The sequence below is a fragment of the Schistocerca gregaria genome, chromosome 5 (genome assembly GCF_023897955.1).
Source record: "Schistocerca gregaria isolate iqSchGreg1 chromosome 5, iqSchGreg1.2, whole genome shotgun sequence".
NCBI lineage: Eukaryota > Metazoa > Arthropoda > Insecta > Orthoptera > Acrididae > Schistocerca > Schistocerca gregaria.
Genome location: NC_064924.1, coordinates 383,961,717 through 383,979,485, shown reverse-complemented (window position 1 = coordinate 383,979,485; position 17,769 = coordinate 383,961,717). Strand labels below are relative to the sequence as shown.

At 38.0% G+C, this 17,769-nt stretch overlaps 2 protein-coding genes across 8 annotated transcripts in view; one reads left to right on the top strand and one right to left on the bottom strand.

Annotated features, from left to right (window-relative positions):
- The window catches only part of LOC126273199 (cilia- and flagella-associated protein 161-like), a 376,598-nt gene that overhangs the window by 1,301 nt on the left and 357,528 nt on the right, over positions 1-17,769 (bottom strand). The window contains exon 8 of one of the 2 annotated variants that reach the window (XM_049976741.1): positions 10,821-11,712. The exons of the other annotated variant lie outside the window; for it this stretch is intronic. The gene's annotated coding sequence lies outside the window, so the exon portion shown is untranslated. Of the gene's footprint in view, positions 1-10,820; positions 11,713-17,769 lie in introns of those variants that run through there. 2 annotated transcript variants of the gene reach the window in all.
- LOC126273198 (band 4.1-like protein 4) overlaps positions 1-17,769 on the top strand; it is a 1,244,225-nt gene that overhangs the window by 1,222,605 nt on the left and 3,851 nt on the right. For 2 of the 6 annotated variants that reach the window (XM_049976738.1, XM_049976737.1), the window contains exons 19-21: positions 945-1,199; positions 5,517-5,592; positions 6,879-7,008. In XM_049976738.1, the coding sequence (XP_049832695.1) occupies positions 945-1,199; positions 5,517-5,592; positions 6,879-7,008 (461 nt within the window). Of the gene's footprint in view, positions 1-944; positions 1,200-5,516; positions 5,851-6,878; positions 7,009-17,769 lie in introns of all 6 variants that reach the window. The other 4 variants (XM_049976736.1, XM_049976735.1, XM_049976733.1 and 1 more) reach the window with 2 other exon arrangements.

Sequence of the window (17,769 nt, the reverse complement as noted above, 5' to 3'; positions counted from 1 at the left end):
ACATGGGGTGAGTGAAATATTTACTATTAAATTTCAAATAATAACTGGAACAGCAGAAACAGTTATATTAGCTGCAAAGTAAAGTCTGTGACAGAAACATATACAGTCCATTGTTCCTGTTGTTCAGCATTATATTTGTAAAAACGTATGTGGCTGATAGTACTGACATGGGGATTATCTGTCCAGATATTCAGAATGTTATGTATGCTGTGACAGAAGTCACTGAATTCTTAATATTTTTAAGGCTCAATCACACTTAATGTTCCTGAGTAGAAACAAATTCGATAAGTCTACATACAGGGTTTTGTGGGCATTATCAATGATAAATAACTTGAAATAATTTATTGGGCTCATATGCATCTTGATAAACACAAAATTTCAATTAAAATTGGAAGGATATCATGTTCCTATTATGGTTTCTTTCTTTATTAAGTACTGTTTCAATTTCAAAATTTGGTTCTTTCTTTATTAAGTACTGTTGCAATTTCAAAATTTGCTTCTTTCTTTATTATGTACTGTTGAAATTTCAAAATTTATATCATACACATGCATAATCAGTTCATTCCACTGTTAACAACTCATATTATAATTGGAACCTTCTCTAATGTCAGTGACTTCATATCATTTACATCAATTTTTAGTGTGCAGTGGTACAAACTGATTGTGTTTGCAAATGAGATAAAAATTTCAGTTGTAATAGAACATGTTTAAAAAAAGCATAGGTCATAATGTGAACATATCATTCAAATAATATGTACATGCTGTGGACTATTTCCTCAGGAAATTAATCAATTAAATTTCTTGTACCAAATTGTCTCAAATGTACAATATAAATCATATCAAATGTGATAAATCAATTACGAGCAGAAGGAAACTGAAAGCCTACTGCTCAAAATTTTACTTGTTGTTATTAAATGCAATAAAATTAAATAAATTTGTTGTAGACTGTCAACAGCACTAAACGTGTTGGAATATCGTGGCAGTAATGTAAGTGGCAGCAGTACTTCACGTGCTGGCCATCCAAGGGCATTCAGTTCTGCATTATATGACAATCCTACAACTCTCCTTGGAGGCAAGACCAATGGGCACCTGCCACAAAATATCAACAACTTAAAAGCAAGTGCATCCGTTAGTCACGAGCATTCTGATTCGGGACTCAGTGCAGAATCCCAGGATTATAGTTTATATAGCACAGCAAGGTGAGAAATGTATTCAACAGATACAAATGTATAATATAAATTGTATTAAATGAAGTAAATCACTTATAAGAAAATAAAATTGAGAGCCTTTTTCTAAGTCTACAAATTTGTCTCCAAAGTCATTGCACTGACCTTCATTTCAATGTAATCACACATCTAATTTCAATTACTTGCCCTGATTTTTGTTTACCATAGAACTTATATTTTGGACTCACTACTCAAATGATGCACTGATGAGCCAAAACATTATGACTACTCCAGAATGAGATTTTCACTCTGCAGCGGAGTGTACGCTGATATGAAACTTCCTGGCAGATTAAAACTGTGTGCCCGACCGAGGCTCGAACTCGCGACCTTTGCCTTTCGCGGGCAAGTGCTCTACCATCTGAGCTACCGAAGCACGACTCACGCCCGGTACTCACAGCTTTACTTCTGCCAGTACCTCGTCTCCTACCTTCCAAACTTTACAGAAGCTCTCCTGGTAGAGCACTTGCCCGCGAAAGGCAAAGGTCCCGAGTTCGAGTCTCGGTCGGGCACACAGTTTTAATCTGCCAGGAAGTTTCATTATGACTACTGCCTACTGCTATGTTAAATGCCTCCTTGTGGTGTTGCACCTGACACTGTAAGGAAAGAATGCAAGTGGAAGAGAGATGAGTGGGCAGTCATTATAGTGAAGATACGGGCTGCAAATACAGAAATCCTCTGATATAAGTGGTTTTGACAAAGGGCACATTGTCGTGGTCCTGCTGTTGGAAACAAGAATGTCTGAAACTGTGAAGCTGTTCGACTATTTGGTTACTGCTGTCGTGGGCACCTTAGGAAAGCGGTTCAGGATGGTGGAATAATGTGTAGGCCATACAGTACTGGACATCCACGTCTCTTCACAAAATGTAGGGGGGCAGTGGGCATCCATGTCTCTTCACAAAATGTAGGGGTCAGAGGATCCTCCCCCCCCCCCCCCCCCTCCCCTCTGTGTAATCCAGAATAGGCAGCAGTCTTTGGTGGATCTGAAGTCAGAGTATTATGCTAGTGCAGGCACAAGTGTTTCAGAACATACCATTCAAAGGCTATTGTTGAACATTGGGCTCCACATCATATGACCCTACATTTTCCTGTGTTGACCCAACAACATCGTCAGTTACAACTGCAGAGGGCACAGTATCACTGACGTTTCACAGTGGGTCAATAGAAATGTTCACCTGTCGAATGAATCACATTTCTTTTTATACCAGGTCAGTGTCTGGGTCCTTACATACTGTCATCCAGATGAATGGTTGCTTCAAACTATCACGGCATCACAGATGCTGCCCAGTGAGAGCAGAATGATGCTTTGGGGTGCATTGAATTGGTCGCCTATGGGACCTATGGTAGTACTTGAAGACACCATGACAACAGGGTAGCTCTCCATCATGCAAGGCCAGAATTCCACTGCAGTGGTTTGAGGAGCACTCTCACATTGGTGTTTTAGCCAGCAAATACCCTGAGCTGTACCCACTGGAACACGTATTTGGTGCCAGTTGTGTGCCCACAGACCATTGTCCCATAATTTGCAGGAATTTAGCAACCTGTGAGAAGACATCTGGTGCAACGTAGTTATGGAAACCTATAAAAGATTTGTGGAATCCATGCCAAGCAGAATCACTATTGGACTGTGTTTGAAAAGTGGATTAACCTACTATTAAACAGGTGGTCATAATGTTTTGGCTCATCGGTGTAGGCAAGCCTCGCAGATGCTCATGGTGAAGTTCACCAGCTGCTGGGTAACTTTCATGTGATTAATATCCAATATCACTGATGTAATAATATCCGATATTGCAAGAGAGTTGTCCGCAGCTCGTGGTCTCGCGGTAGCGTTCTCGCTTCCCGAGCACGGGGTCCCGGGTTCGATTCCCGGCGGGGTCAGGGATTTTTCACCTGCCTCGTGATGACTGGGTGTTTGTGTCGTCTTCATCATCATCATCAATCATCCCCATTACGGTCGGAGGAAGGCAATGGCAAACCACCTCCACTAGGACCTTGCCTAGTATGGCGGCGCGGGTCTCCCGCGTCGCTCCCCTACGCTCGGTAAACGGAGTATGGGACTCATCATCATCATCATCATCATCATCATCATTGCAAGAGTGTGCAACTATCTTTATTTTCTCTCTCATTCATTTATTTATATAATCAGACACAACTTAATGTTGTATAAATATTCCCGTATTTATTATCCACACCCTACAAAGACTGTTCTACATCTACATTTACAGCCATCCTTTCACTGCTTTGTCTCAATTGCACACTGCAGTTTTATGTAAGTACAACTGATAGATCAGTGTCGAGCTTAATATGATTTGCAGACATGGCTTTGTGACTGTGTAATTCAATACCTTGTTTGTCTTGAGGAATTTATGCCCTAGAAGTGAGTCAGATCAATTTTGAGCATACCTTTCCTACAATGAAAATTATGTAGGAATATGTCACCAACCAACTCATACAAAACAAGAAAGAAACATATTTAATTGCTTATCACAATCACATAAACAGCAATAATAGTTTCCACGCTAACAATGTATGGCACCTGTTCTACATGTTGTTTGTAGAAGCACTTCTGGGTATCGATACCCACAGGCCATATACAGGTTGTGGATGGACAACGAATTTTCACTTGTCTATGATAATAGAAAACAGCAGAATATGCTGGACGATAATGAGTACTAGACTCCCTTCTGAACTCATTTCACAATAGTGTATAACATGGAGAATGCCATAGTGAATGAATTTTGTGAATGCATTTTCAAAACTATTCTTTCAGCATATGTGGTTGCCATTTATCACTGGTAATAAAACTACCATACATATACAAGATGTATGTATGTTCATTAAATGCTATAAGTAAGCACAGCAGTCTCACAATGAAATGGAATCAACTGCATCCTTTATCTGTAAATTGCAGCCATTTCCTTTGAAAATCACAGGCCCAGTACCTTAACCCTTTCAGACTTGAATTTTTTCTGGAGAAAAGAAAATTTTCCTTTGTGTGGTAGAGGTCTTCGGTGATTTTTTTAATGATTTTAAGTCCAAGGTTTATACAACAATATGTACCCATTTCCAAAACATACTTTGTACACTTGGCTTCATTTTATGGAATAAAATAATTAATTACAAAAAATCCTCTAATGTAATGAATAGTAACAGTGATTACTCAATAATTATCATGCAAAATAACAACAACAGTATTGAATTACCTAGTAGAATACAGCAAACCAACCACATCTGTGTCTTCAGGTGGTCACGAGCTGCAGGGCAGTAGTGCACAGTTGGCAGCACTCAGGCATGATGAAAAGGCAGAACATTCACAAATATGTACCTGAGGTTTCCATTGGGAAAAAATACTTTTTTTGTAGTGAAGACATACTAAAAGTTAACATACACAATTCTAGCCAGGGTGTATGAAGGGGTTAAAAGTTAATGTTTTTTCTGTTCTTTCCTGAAGTATTATGAATGTTCTGTCTTAACACTTCTGTGTTCAGCTCGGTCACCAGTCAAAAGATGTGAGACTTCTATGTTCACCAAGTTGTTCCATCTTGACGTATTTGAAGCACAGTTTGCATTGGTTATGGCCAAATGTGATCCAAGTGAACCCATTAGACTTGTTATATTTCATGTCAGTTGTGCTACTCCGTTTATGCATATACAAGATTTGTGCATGTTCATTAAATACCACAACTAAGCTTATCACTCTCGCAATAATATGGAACCAAGTGCATCCTATTTCTACAAATTGTAGCCATAAATATTCTATAAGTAGTTTTACCTCAGTGTACATTTTTTGTTATAATAAAAATTGCAAATGTGAAAATTAGTCTTCAATTGCAGAAAATTCAAATACCCTAATTGATATTTTTTAATACTGCAATATTACTATAAGCAGTAAGCATTATGCCTGAAGCTTTATTCTTATGGTTGTTGTAGAAATAAATGTTTTAAAAACAAAAAGCCTATAAACCTCACCTAATAGTCACAACTTAATTAATTGATAATTCAATTTTTGTTAAAAAATAATGGTAATGACAAATATATATAATTCATGAATAAGCTGTTTGATTTGTGTACAACTAGAGCTCCACTATTCATGAATTCAGAATTCAAAATTGTTAAAGCCATTAGAAGTGTATACTATATTATTCTACAAACAATCCTGAATATTTAATCACTTTCAGTTTTGACACTACAGTTATATATGAATTATTTTGTTGTATGAACACTGTCTTGGTTTCAATACTTTTATATGTTTGTTTGCTATTCCTGTTATTATGACAGATCCAATTTCCACAGATCAAATGATGGGCCAAAGTACGCACAAACAACAAAGCTGTCAACTGCATCTGTGCAGCCTCCTCTGCCTTCCTTAGTGAGTAAAGGTGGTGGCCGGGATTACAGTCAACAACAACAACACCAACAACAAGCTAACACTCGGCCTTTTCACCAACCTACCTCCCACTCTTCACAAAGGCAATGGGAAGATGGTTCTTCAGGGTTATATCGCTCCTCAGCTTCTAATGTAAATAATAACTGGAGCCAGCAGCACGGGGGTAGTGGAGGCCGTAGACGTGGGCCTCTCTACTACCAGCAATCATCAGGAATCCTCAGGGACTCAAACAAGTTCAATGTGAGTATAGAGTTTGAGATTATAGTGTGACACCATACAATGCATGTCCCGTTCTGCTGGCTTGAAGCTGCTTGCAGTCTACAAGCTCCCATCATTTCAGTAGCAACTATTTAACAGAAAAAGTTAGATGTAGCTGTATTCCTGATAGTATTTTTCATTCAAAACTGTTTTACTGAATAACATTTCAAAGACGAGGGAAATGGGTAGTTTTTTAAAATTAAAAATTTAGTTGTACCCATGAGCAGTAAATAAATGAAATGCCACACACTATAGATTTTTGGAGAATTGTGATTTGGAAAACAACAGCATGAACCACTGAATCCAGATTTTTTAAAATGAGATTATTTGCCTTCAGTATTAAACAAATTTTTGGTGGCAGAGAAAGGAAATATTATATAGAGATGGCAGAGCATTCCCTTGTTCACATTCATCTCTAACTCAGAACTTTATCTTGACTGAGGTCTTTTCAATGTTCACACTGCCTTTCAACATAACTTCTCCATCACTATATCCTAACATTTATCATATGTGCCTGTTGTCTGACAGCTCTCCAAATTTTAGTACGTGCAGTCACTTGGTAAATCTTTTGCACTTTTGAAAGCTGGATTTTTACTACCCATTTCCACTCAAACAACTTTATCTCTTAGAGTTGCTTGCTGCTTTAAACTTCTTTATTTTTCTTACTTTTGGCTTTGCATTTGCTTATAGTTTGATGGTTATTATCAGGTGTTGAGTCTTTTCTGCTTAGCTTTTTATCTGAAAATTTGTAGAGTTGTGACAGTTGTTTCTTAGCACTAAAGATTGCAGATACTGAAGTGACTTGAGTGACAAAATGACAGTGACATTACTTCAGACTGAAATTACACACGAAAAAGTACAGACATTGAGCCACAGAATGGCATACTGAAATGACTAATAGTGAAGAAAAACATATGATGTGTGTTCATCATAAGGAGAAGGAAGAAATGGACAGTGATTGAGGAAACATCTAGAATGGAGCAGGGTGAGAATGGTGTATTGTTGTGCAGACAGGAGATTTGGACGCAAGACGTTGTCGAGGCCAGGACGAACCGGGACTAACAGCCAACTTGCTCCACCAGAGGTCTCGCTCAGCCAGCTTAGAGCTTATACTCTCGCCTCTCATCCAAAGCACATACAGTGAGTATCAGCTTGCCTGCACCTTATGCACAACGGGTGCAGTGGTTTTCAACCTCTGCTGCCGGTAATCCAGATTCTCTGCGTGCTATTTACTGTAATAACTAGCACATAATCAAAAAGATGAGAATAAAAACAAAATCATGAGATTCATGATCTCTGATAAGAGAGCATAAAAAAGTGCCATGTGTATTAAGTAAACATTGATCTGCTGCTGGCAAAAAAATCTTGGTTTATCTTTATTAGTATGAAATTTTGCTTGTGCATGTTCTTTGTCTCCATACCAAGCATAGAAGTTAATAGCTAATAGAGGTTGAAAATCATTGCATGCCTTGGAGTTGCAGTAGCTTTAGAGCAACAAGTAGAAAATTATATGCAAGTAGCATAGAATAATTTTTAGCTAGTCTCACATACTACATGGACTGCTTTTATTCTTGTATTTTTCAGACAATATGCTTTTTAATAGATTTGGCTTATTCTATTTCTGCATTAATGGTGCACTAGCTTTTACAAGGCACTAGAAACAACTGATAGAACTTCCCAGTATGACATTGAAATTATATTTATTTAACATTGTGCAGTATATTGACTATAGTTATATAGATTGGGATCAATCCCCATTTGCAAAACATAATTATATTTCTGTTTTATCTGAGAAAGAGAAATGAACTAAATGAAAGAAATGTGGAAAACAAATGTGTGTTAACTGGTGAAGAAGAAGATAAATGACTTCACATAAGTTGACGATACATGGAGTGCCTCAGGACAGAAGAATTCGCCAAATTGTTGTCGGCATTAATGAAATATCTGACATTACCATTCTTGAAAGATTTGATATTACTGCAAGTGCCAGTGCCTTAAGACATTTGCAGACATTGTTGAAACTTCCAGAAAAAAATGTTTAAAAATGTAGACTAAAAAATGGCAATCACACAAAAGTGAAAGAAATGTAAGTAGCATCCAGGAATTAAAAGAAAGGTGCTACTTAGCAAGATGGTGGTGGTGGTTAGTGTTTAACGTCCCATCGACAACGAGGTCATTAGAGACGGAGCGCAAGCTCGGGTTATGGAAGGATTGGGAAGGAAATCAGCCGTGCCCTTTCAAAGGAACCATCCCGGCATTTGCCTGAAACGATTTAGGGAAATCACAGAAAACCTAAATCAGGATGGCTGGAGACGGGATTGAACCGTCGTCCTCCCAAATGCGAGTCCAGTGTGCTAACCACTGCGCCACCTCGCTCGGTGCTTAGCAAGAGGTAATCTCCCAAGCTGAAGGCTACTCACCATTACAAAAGGCCAGAAGACAGGTGTCATGCCTGTACATGCTAAGAAGTTACCTTGGTATTTTGGTAGTAAGATGTATTGCATCATCTGTTATGATAGACTCTATTTGGAGTCATAATACTGCTAAATACAGAAACAAAATGCTGGACAAAGAAACATTCCTTTCCTATTGGGCCTTGTTATTATTTTATTTTTTGAGACTGATACAAAATCTGACATGACGACAACAGTATTGAAAATGAATTTGCATTCTCTTCATCATAGAAAATTGAAAAAGCTATCATAATTTGAAATCAAACATGAAAAGTTCAAGATAATATTGTATGCATATTATGGAGGTGAGATGGGAAAGCACAGCTGCTGATCACAACTTGTTATTTTACACAGGGAAAATGATAAAATGAAGAGGACTGGTTGAAAAGAACACTGAACTGAGCACATGATAGAGAATTTTCCTTACTTCACATACCTCGTGTCACATATGCCAGCAAATTTGAATAGGATTCACAGCCCTCATAACAGATCTATCTACCAGATGAAAGAGAAGATTCTGGTGATCTATTCCAGACAGCAGTTTAATTACTGCAAGCAGGAGGCTACTATATACAGTCTAAATTATTTAGCACAAGGAATTGCAATGGAAACAGTGAAAGAAATTCTGTAGTAATAAAATACATGAAGAAAATAAGTAAAAATAGTCTCATGTGTGTACCAGCAATAAATTAAATTATAAAATTAAACAATGAAAAACTCCAGGATGGAATAATGACAATGTTATGAAAAGGATAGATAACTATTAGCCATATATGGGAAATGTTGAGTCGCAGACATGAGCAGCAAAAAGATTACAAAAAATGTAAGGTTTTAGCTAAAGGACTTCTGAAATAGACAATACACACACATAAACACATATTCATGCAAAAACAACTCACACAAACTTGGCCATTGTCTCTGGCTGGTGGAGCCACACTGCGAGCAACTGTGCATGATGGGAGAAGTAATCTGGGTGGTAGGAGTAAGGAGGAAGCTGAGGTGGGGAGAAGGAGGGAGAATGGGGTGTGGCTGGGGAACAGTAAAGTGTTGTTTGTGGGAGCATACAAGGAAAAGGTGGAGAGAGAGTAGGGCATCTAAGTGCAGTCGGGAGGTTAGAGGAGGGTAGGGGGGAGTAGGAACAGGGAAGGGGATGGTGGGTGAAGAACAGTGACTAACAAAGGTTGAGGCCAAGAGTGTTACGGGAATGTAGCATATTTTGCAGAGAGAGTTCTCACCTGCGCATTTCAGAAAAGCTGGTGCTGGTACGAAGGATCCAGATGCCACATGTGAAGCAGTAATTGAAATGAAAAACATGTTAAGTAACTGGGTGGTCTAGCTGTCTTCGCCACAGTTTGTCGGTAGCCATTCATGCAGTCAGACAACTTGCTGGTTGTCATGCTCACTTAGAACAAAACAAATTTATTGCTTGTATATCACATCACTGGCTTCACAGGTAGACCTCCCTTTGATGGAATAGTGACTGGACTGTAGTAGATGGTGGTGGGAGGATGTATGGGGCAGGTCTTGCATCTAGGTCTATTACAGGGATATGAGCCATGAGGCAAGGGATTGGGAGCAGGGGTTATCTAGAGATGGACAAGGATGTTGTGTAGGTTCAGTGGGTGATTGAATACCACTGTAGGAAGGTTGGGAAGGATAGTGGGTGGGGCATTCCTCACTTAGGGTATGGTGAGAGGTAATCAAAACCTTAGCAGAGAATGTGATTCAGTTGCTACAGTTTTGGGTGGTATTGCATAATGAGAGGAATGCTCCTTTGTGGCTGACTCCCTCATTCCTGTAACCCTCCTGACTTCAACCTTCATTAGTAAATGTCCTTCACCCACCATCTCCTTCTCTGTTTCTATTCCACAGCCTTCTATTCAACAAGCACACCAAAAGTCTTTTTACTTCTCTCCTTTTCTGCACCCTTCCTTCCCTGCCCCCTTCTCTGTCCTACCCTCCATATAACCTTCTGACTGCACCAAGCTGCCTTACTTTCTCTCCACCTCATCCCTGTGTGCTCCCATAAACACCAGTTTACTGTCTCATACTCGTATCCTGCTCTCCTCCCTCTCCCTGCCCCAGCCTCCTCCTCACCCTGACCAACCAGATTGCTTCTCCCATCATGCACAGTTGCTGACAGTATGGCCTTGGCAGCCAGAGACAGTGGTTTACTTTCGTGTGTGAGCTGTGTTTGCATGAATATGTTTGTGTATGTTGTCTATTTCAGAAGAAGACCTTTTTTGCCAAAAGCTTACATATAAATTATAGAGTGCAGCAATCAGTCGTCCATTTTTAGATTTTATTTGAAATTTCAAAGAACTGTGACTGACGCCCAAACAACAGGGACTTGAATGCATTGAGAATAGAAAATACTCCATTGAGAATGGCTAGCTACTAGCCAAAATCTGGAGTTGCATAATAAAATGTAAAAATGGACGACTGATTGCTGCACTCTATAATTTATAAGTCACATAACAGCCGCTGAGTGCACCCACTTTCTGAATGGAAGGTAACCAGAAAAAGCTTACATGTTTAGTAGTCTTTGTTGTTCCTGTTTTCAACTCATCTCTGTTATATGGCGAATAGCAATCTACCATTTTCATAATATTGCCAAATTATAAAATTGACGTCTGTGCTTTGTCCTACACAGAACATATATTTTTTTAACAGTGGAATTTTAGAGTAACACACTTATTAACATAATATGTTAAGCAAACTGGAACTTGGAAAACCAGAAGTTGTGTAAGGAAACAAACATAAACATCACCTGATATTTATTATTTTATATTGTGGCATGTTTGTGCAAGATACAGGGAGTGGCAAGGGGAAGAAAATTTTAGTTTTCCACAAATTAAATCATGCAGTTCTTCATTGTGATACATACAAAAATTAAAAAAAATCAGGTAAGGAATGCAGATGTTAAGTGCTCTTATTTTGAAGAGGGGAATTCAAATTGCCATGTAGCCGCCAACCTGATTCATGCTTCTCATGGTTTCCCCTAGTCACTGCCCCTGAGATGGTGACATTTCTTCTGTTTGCCTCTGTCTGTCTTTAACGAACCTGTTGTTCACTGTACAGTGTGTCCCAGTACGAATTTTGCTGCTAAGGGGTGTGACAGGAATGCTCATTTAAAGCAAAAAAAACTCCATTTGGATGTATGCCCTTTTCTGAATGCTTCCAAGACAGAACACCTTTAATGTACATTGTTGATACGTCCAGTCATTTTACAAGAACAATTGGAAACAGGACATGTATTCATATGATGTTTTTTCCTTCAAATGATTGTTCCTCTCATATCTCTGAATACTGGTCATTCTTCCTGGGACACCACGTATGTTGAACCTTAACCATAATTCCAAAACTGGAAGCAAACAATGGATAAGGAATACTTTTATGATAAAGGAGAAATATTGGTTTGTAGCAATGATTAAAATCAATCAGATTTTGAAGGTATGCATTTACATGTTCCTTTCAAATCAAATAATGCTAATTTGCTCAGAGACTGGAAAAAATCTTACAACAATATGCAAATTGGTGCAAATACGTTTATGTCATCTAGTTACTTTGTATACATAGAATCATAAAAAACTGTAGATAAAATATGAGAGTTTTTGTTTTATAGATATTGAAACTCACAAAAATTGAAATAATGTAATGTTATGGCATGTAGGACTTCTTTATATCTTTTAAATTTGAATATACTCGTAACTCTAATTTGGGATGATACCTGATAAACAGCCAACCCAATAAAAAACAGTATTTTTTGAAACATTCCAGAATGTTTAAAGATTCATGGAAACATTTTCAAAACTATATACCAGTAATGAAACTTGAGTAGAATCTCTGTCTGATGTTCCATCACTGCGGTAGGTAATCGGCAATCTTGTACTGCAATTTAAATTTTAGTAAATGAAAAGCCGTATGAACTAATGTTGAGGAGTGGAATACTGTACAGGCTTAAACTCCTATTCAAATAAGGACGTTCAGTAATGCTGGAAAGCATTAGTTGTGTAAGCCAGTTCACTGCCAGAAAATAGTGAGGGACTAGAATTTTAAACAAAATGATGCCTACAAATGGATTTTATGGCCCAAACTATATTTCTAACGATTGCTTTACTGAAGAGTACTGCAGGTTGTACATAGTTTAGTGTCAAGTGTATGGCAGTGTCTTCCTTGATAAATTGTCTTTTACTTCTTCATCTGCAAACCATCACACAATGACTGACATAGGTTTCACAATGTACCAGAAATACTACCTCCACCACCTACCCCAACCACTCATCCCTTCTATTCATTACACAAATGGTATGGGAGAGGAAAACATATTGGTATCCATGCCCAAATTTTAGTGCCAGGGGCATTACGTAAGATGTATGTAGAAGAAAGTGATATGTTCTTCACACTGTTTGGAAGATTACTCAGAATTTTGTGAGTAAGGCTTTCCAGAATACACATTGTCTCTCATGTAACTATCTTGCACTCATTACAGAGACGTGCATATAATATGCAGCTCTTCTTTGGATCTTTCCTCTCTATTATATTAAAACTTGGTAAAGTTTCAGATTGACAAACAGTGCTAAAGAAGTGATTGAACAAGAGTTTTGTTGATGACCTCTTTGCCCATGATTTCCACTGCTTCGTGATTCTTAGAAATAAATTTGAGTCTGAAACCCATCTTCCCCATGGCTACATTAGTGTGGTTGTTGCACTTCAGTTTTCTCCAGAGGGATATTCCTAGATACGTGAAAGATGTGATTGATTCTGAGGCTGATCACAAAATTCTGTAGCTAGACAATATCAGATTTTTTGTCTGTTACTGAAAATTACATTATGTTTGTTTATTTGTATGGTCAGCTGCTAGTCTTTGCCTCAGATAATTTCTTCCCTAACTTGAGGTATGCCAGATGCTGCCTTCACTTCTGATTATGTCTCCCATTAAGAACAAATTACAGGGTTTTGTGTGCCAGGAATTTTCTATCCAGTTTTATACATGTTCACATATTCGTAAGCACACACTGTGTTTATGAAGTGAATGGAAGATAAGAAAAATGTATCAATGTGAGCTATGCTATCTACTACATCTAGATCTAAAGGCCGATCAGATGAAGCTCAGTTTCACACAGGTAGCTCTTCGAGAAAATATTGATTCCTACATAGATGTCATTGGGCCTCCAAAAAAGATGTACATGAGTGCAATATATGTTACACATTTCTACAAGGTAGTCTATAGTTCTGCACATGTGTTTTGTGACCCTACAGAAGAACTTATACTTTACACCAGTTAAGTCAGGTTGAATGTTGCAACTGCATCATGATTTTCTTCAGTGAAGCTGTTTCAGAGAATACAATTTAGTACTTTGGCCTTCATTTTGACATGTTAATATGCATTCTCTGACACCCTGTTCATTTATTATTATTATTATTATTATTATTATTATTATTATTATTACATCTGTATCCATTTCACATACATCATAATTTCAAAAATTATATTATTTGAAATGATTTACAGGTCCTTTGGAAAATGCTTGCATCAAATACAAATATAAAACATTATTAAAGCGTAGACACATCACCTTTTGAAGCAAGGAACCTTAGGGTTCTAGCATCTCAATCAAATCTGTTGTGGATTTTATTTTTCTTGCACTCACCACATGCCTATCACATGACTACAGGCAGAAAATACTAAATAATTACAGCATATTGTTACAGATGTTGTCAGATGACATCAAGAGCTATACCAGCTAACTGTTTGGTAAATCAAAATTCTGTTACATAACAGTGTGATGGGGCACTTTAAGGCCACAAACTCTATGCATGACATGACTGCAAAATCCAAAATACATACAAGCAGAGTCATTAAACAGAAATAACACTCACAAACAAGTCATATAAAGTAACATATGAAAATTTAAGTCAGGATCAAAGTTTGAACCTGGGTTTCCTGCTTCTAATGAGCTTTAGGATTAACCATAAGTTGGCTAAGGTTCATTTTGTAACATATATCATCTCTTGTCCTGTGCTAACATATAGGACCTCCACCATTGTCCTTGCAGTGATGCTATTACCACAATGGTAAAATCTCTGTACATAAGAGTTCAGAAACTTAGATGGATCATCAAACGTTTGGTTCAGTACTTTGGAGGTATTCTTGAACTGCCTAATGCTTAAGGTGACTTCTCATCAAAACTAGGAAATCCAAATTCATCAGTGTCATAAGATTTCTGCTTTTTGGCAGGTTCCTGACACCATTGCTATCTCTCTCTGACCCTTTTCCACGTCATCTGATTCACAGTCTGGTATCTCCCTCTTTTCACTTCAATCTGGCTTTTTTATTCTTATCCTCCCTATTTTCATCTGTATTTCAGTAGCTGTTGTTAGAATCCTTTTACTTGCCATATATGTCTCACTCAGTCTTCTTTCCTTTCCTTGATCAGCCGTATGAGGATTCTTTGCTCCTTTACCCTTTCCAGTACTTCACTGTTCTTCACTTTATCCATCCATTTTATTTTCTCCATTCTCTTTCAAACCCACATTTCAAAAGCCACAATTTTCTCTCTTTCTCTCTTCTTGTATATCCAGTTCCACAACTGCACAGAAACATCTCCACACAATGCATTTCACTCATTTTTCCTTAACCCCAACCGAAATCTGCTGCATAATAAGCATTTCTTTTTCTGGAAAACTTGCTTTGGCATTGTAATTCTGGATCTTGTTTCTACTTCACTCATCCATTTATCAGTTATCATGCTCTCTGCATTGTGCAGCCTTTCAAATTCTTTTGTTTTCACTTTCTTATATTCTGTGTCATATACTCTCATGACCTTAGGTTTCTTTGCATTGATTTTTATTCCATACTCTTGTAATTATTCATCTCTGGAGAGTGTTCTACTGAGAGATATTGTTTTATCTTCAAGAAACACTATTTCATCAGGAAATCTGTTGCATTTGATCTTCTGTCCTCCTATGCTTAGTCCTCCTCTACTTCTAGCACCTTCATTATCACATCTTCTTACACGTAACAAGCAGCATTGGTGAAAGACAACAACCCCGTCTTAATCCTCTTCTAATTTCAAACCTGTCTGTCATCCTATTTCATGGTTGCTTTCTGCCTTTGTACAATCCCTTAATTAGTCTCCTGTACTTCCAGTTCACCTTCTTCAATTTTAGAATTTCCATCAGCTTGTCCCATTTAATTTGGTCAAAGGTCTTTCCCAGGTGTATGAACAAACTCATTCATTTTCCTCCTCCTATACATATTTCACCAATTATTCTAATGATTCCTACAGCTCCTCTTAAACTTCTCCCTTTTCGAAACCAAATTGCTCTTCCCCATCCTTCTCTGACATTATGCATATCACAATGTTATGAAAAAAATAGGTTGCTACAAACTGTAAAGATGACATGCTGAGTTGCAGACAGGTACGATGAAAAGACTGTTATGTGTAAGCTTTTGGCCCATCTATTCTTCAGAAAAGATAGGTGCATACACATTCAAAAGTCAGGGGTGTGCACTGGCAGAGGTCAGTGCACAATGAGGGTGATGGGAGGCAAATTGTGAGAAGGGGACAGCAGGGGGAGTAGGAACAATTGGATGTATGGAGAATGTGGGGCGGTATGTTACTGTAGGTTGTGGCCAGGATGATTTTGAGAGCGGAAAATTTGTTGTGAGGATAATTCTTACCTGTGCAGTTCAGAAAAGCTCGCGGTGGAGAGGAGGATCCAGATCACCCAAATCTTTTTGGGGTCTGGAACCATCACTGTCTTGACAAGGTCTTCTGACCATGAACTACTTTCATATGTAACACTGTATCCAGTAACAGTAATGATTATGATAACAAAGATGCATAAATTCTAAAACTAACACCAGCTCAAATCTTCAGACTCAATTGTTGGTATTTTATGAGGGGTACACAGATGTCCTGAAAAGTGTTAAATTATCCAGTACCCAATATCAAGAAAGGAATGAATATATAACTCAGGGTATTACAAAATAATAAAATGAAGACATCATTCATTCATTCATTCATTCATCTCCCCCCCCCCCCCCCAACCCCTTTCCATTTTATCATCATCCTCATTTACAATTCCTATAACTTTTGATCTGTCAGTTTTGCATCATAGTCTGTACTGATGAAGTAGTTAAAAGGTGAACAGCTGGATGTCAGAGTGAAACAGGTACAAAATTTTGGTAAGTGACAACATTGCCATCACCAGGTATCTCTGAAGAGTTGACTACATAGATGTCAGCCCGACACTTTTATATTCCCCCCCCCCCCCCCCCCCCCCGTCTTGCCCTTCTGCTGTGTCTGCCATCCCTGCCCAGCAGCTCCTCCTCCACTCCACTCACAAACAAGCTGCTCTATCTCTGAGTCTTGCCCAGGCACCTTTCACATATAAACGGCAGCAATAGAAGTGCCAGGACCTGGAATTATATTGATTGATAAGTCCATGATGAGTTAAGAATCTCAACTTTCTTTGCAGAGAAACTATAAGAAAAAAACAAGTTAATAATTTAGGACTGAAGGTAACAACTCGACAAATAGTGGAAGCATTAAGTCATTGACAGGCACAAAAAAGAATGAAAACTGCTCGAGTTTTTACCTTCACTCCAAAATTATTTACATTCTGCCAGAACATTCCATAACATAATTATATGAACATATTTAGCTACATTTTCTTCAGTGTAACTTATTCCTCCAGAATTAATTTCAGATTCAAGCTCAACTTCAGATGATGACATATCAGGGTGAACCTTTGCAAACCTTCTACTTATTACATGCTCACAGAAAACATAATTAAAAAAACATGAAAGCAAAACTACTTAAACAATTCAATTTACTCTGTGTTCTTTAGTAAAGTGTCACATGTGAACAAAGCTTAACACAGTCAAGTTTTTCCTCACCACACATGCATCTTCGATATGTTCTTGTGACTGTAGAAACTGAATGTCTAGTACAAGTTCTCAGTATTGGGATGTCATCCAGTTTAGGCAAATATATGAAGTCCTTTATGTACTGCCAACTCTTAAACAATACAATCTTTTACGTATGTCTGTTTTAGAGGAAAAAATCAAAAGACGATGACAGTCAGAGAATGGATCCACTACCCGCAGTCCTGCACTTGGGATATTTATCATCCAGAAACTGGTGGACAGCTATAGTCCAATAGGTATGGGGGAGAGGGAGGGGGGACAGCAGCATCCCCCCAAAACAGAATATAGGGTTGCCAATTCTCTATGGTTTTAACATTCAGAGTGCTCCTATGTGTCAAAATACATGACAATAACAAAAACTGGACAGATCAACCTACTTTTCAACTTACACTGAACAAATTCAGTGACAATACATGGAAGCCTAAATTCAAAAATTAAATCAGTGCCACAGAAAAATAAAAAGTAACTTCATTTGAAAACAATGTGTTTCCAAAAAAGTCAATATTGCCA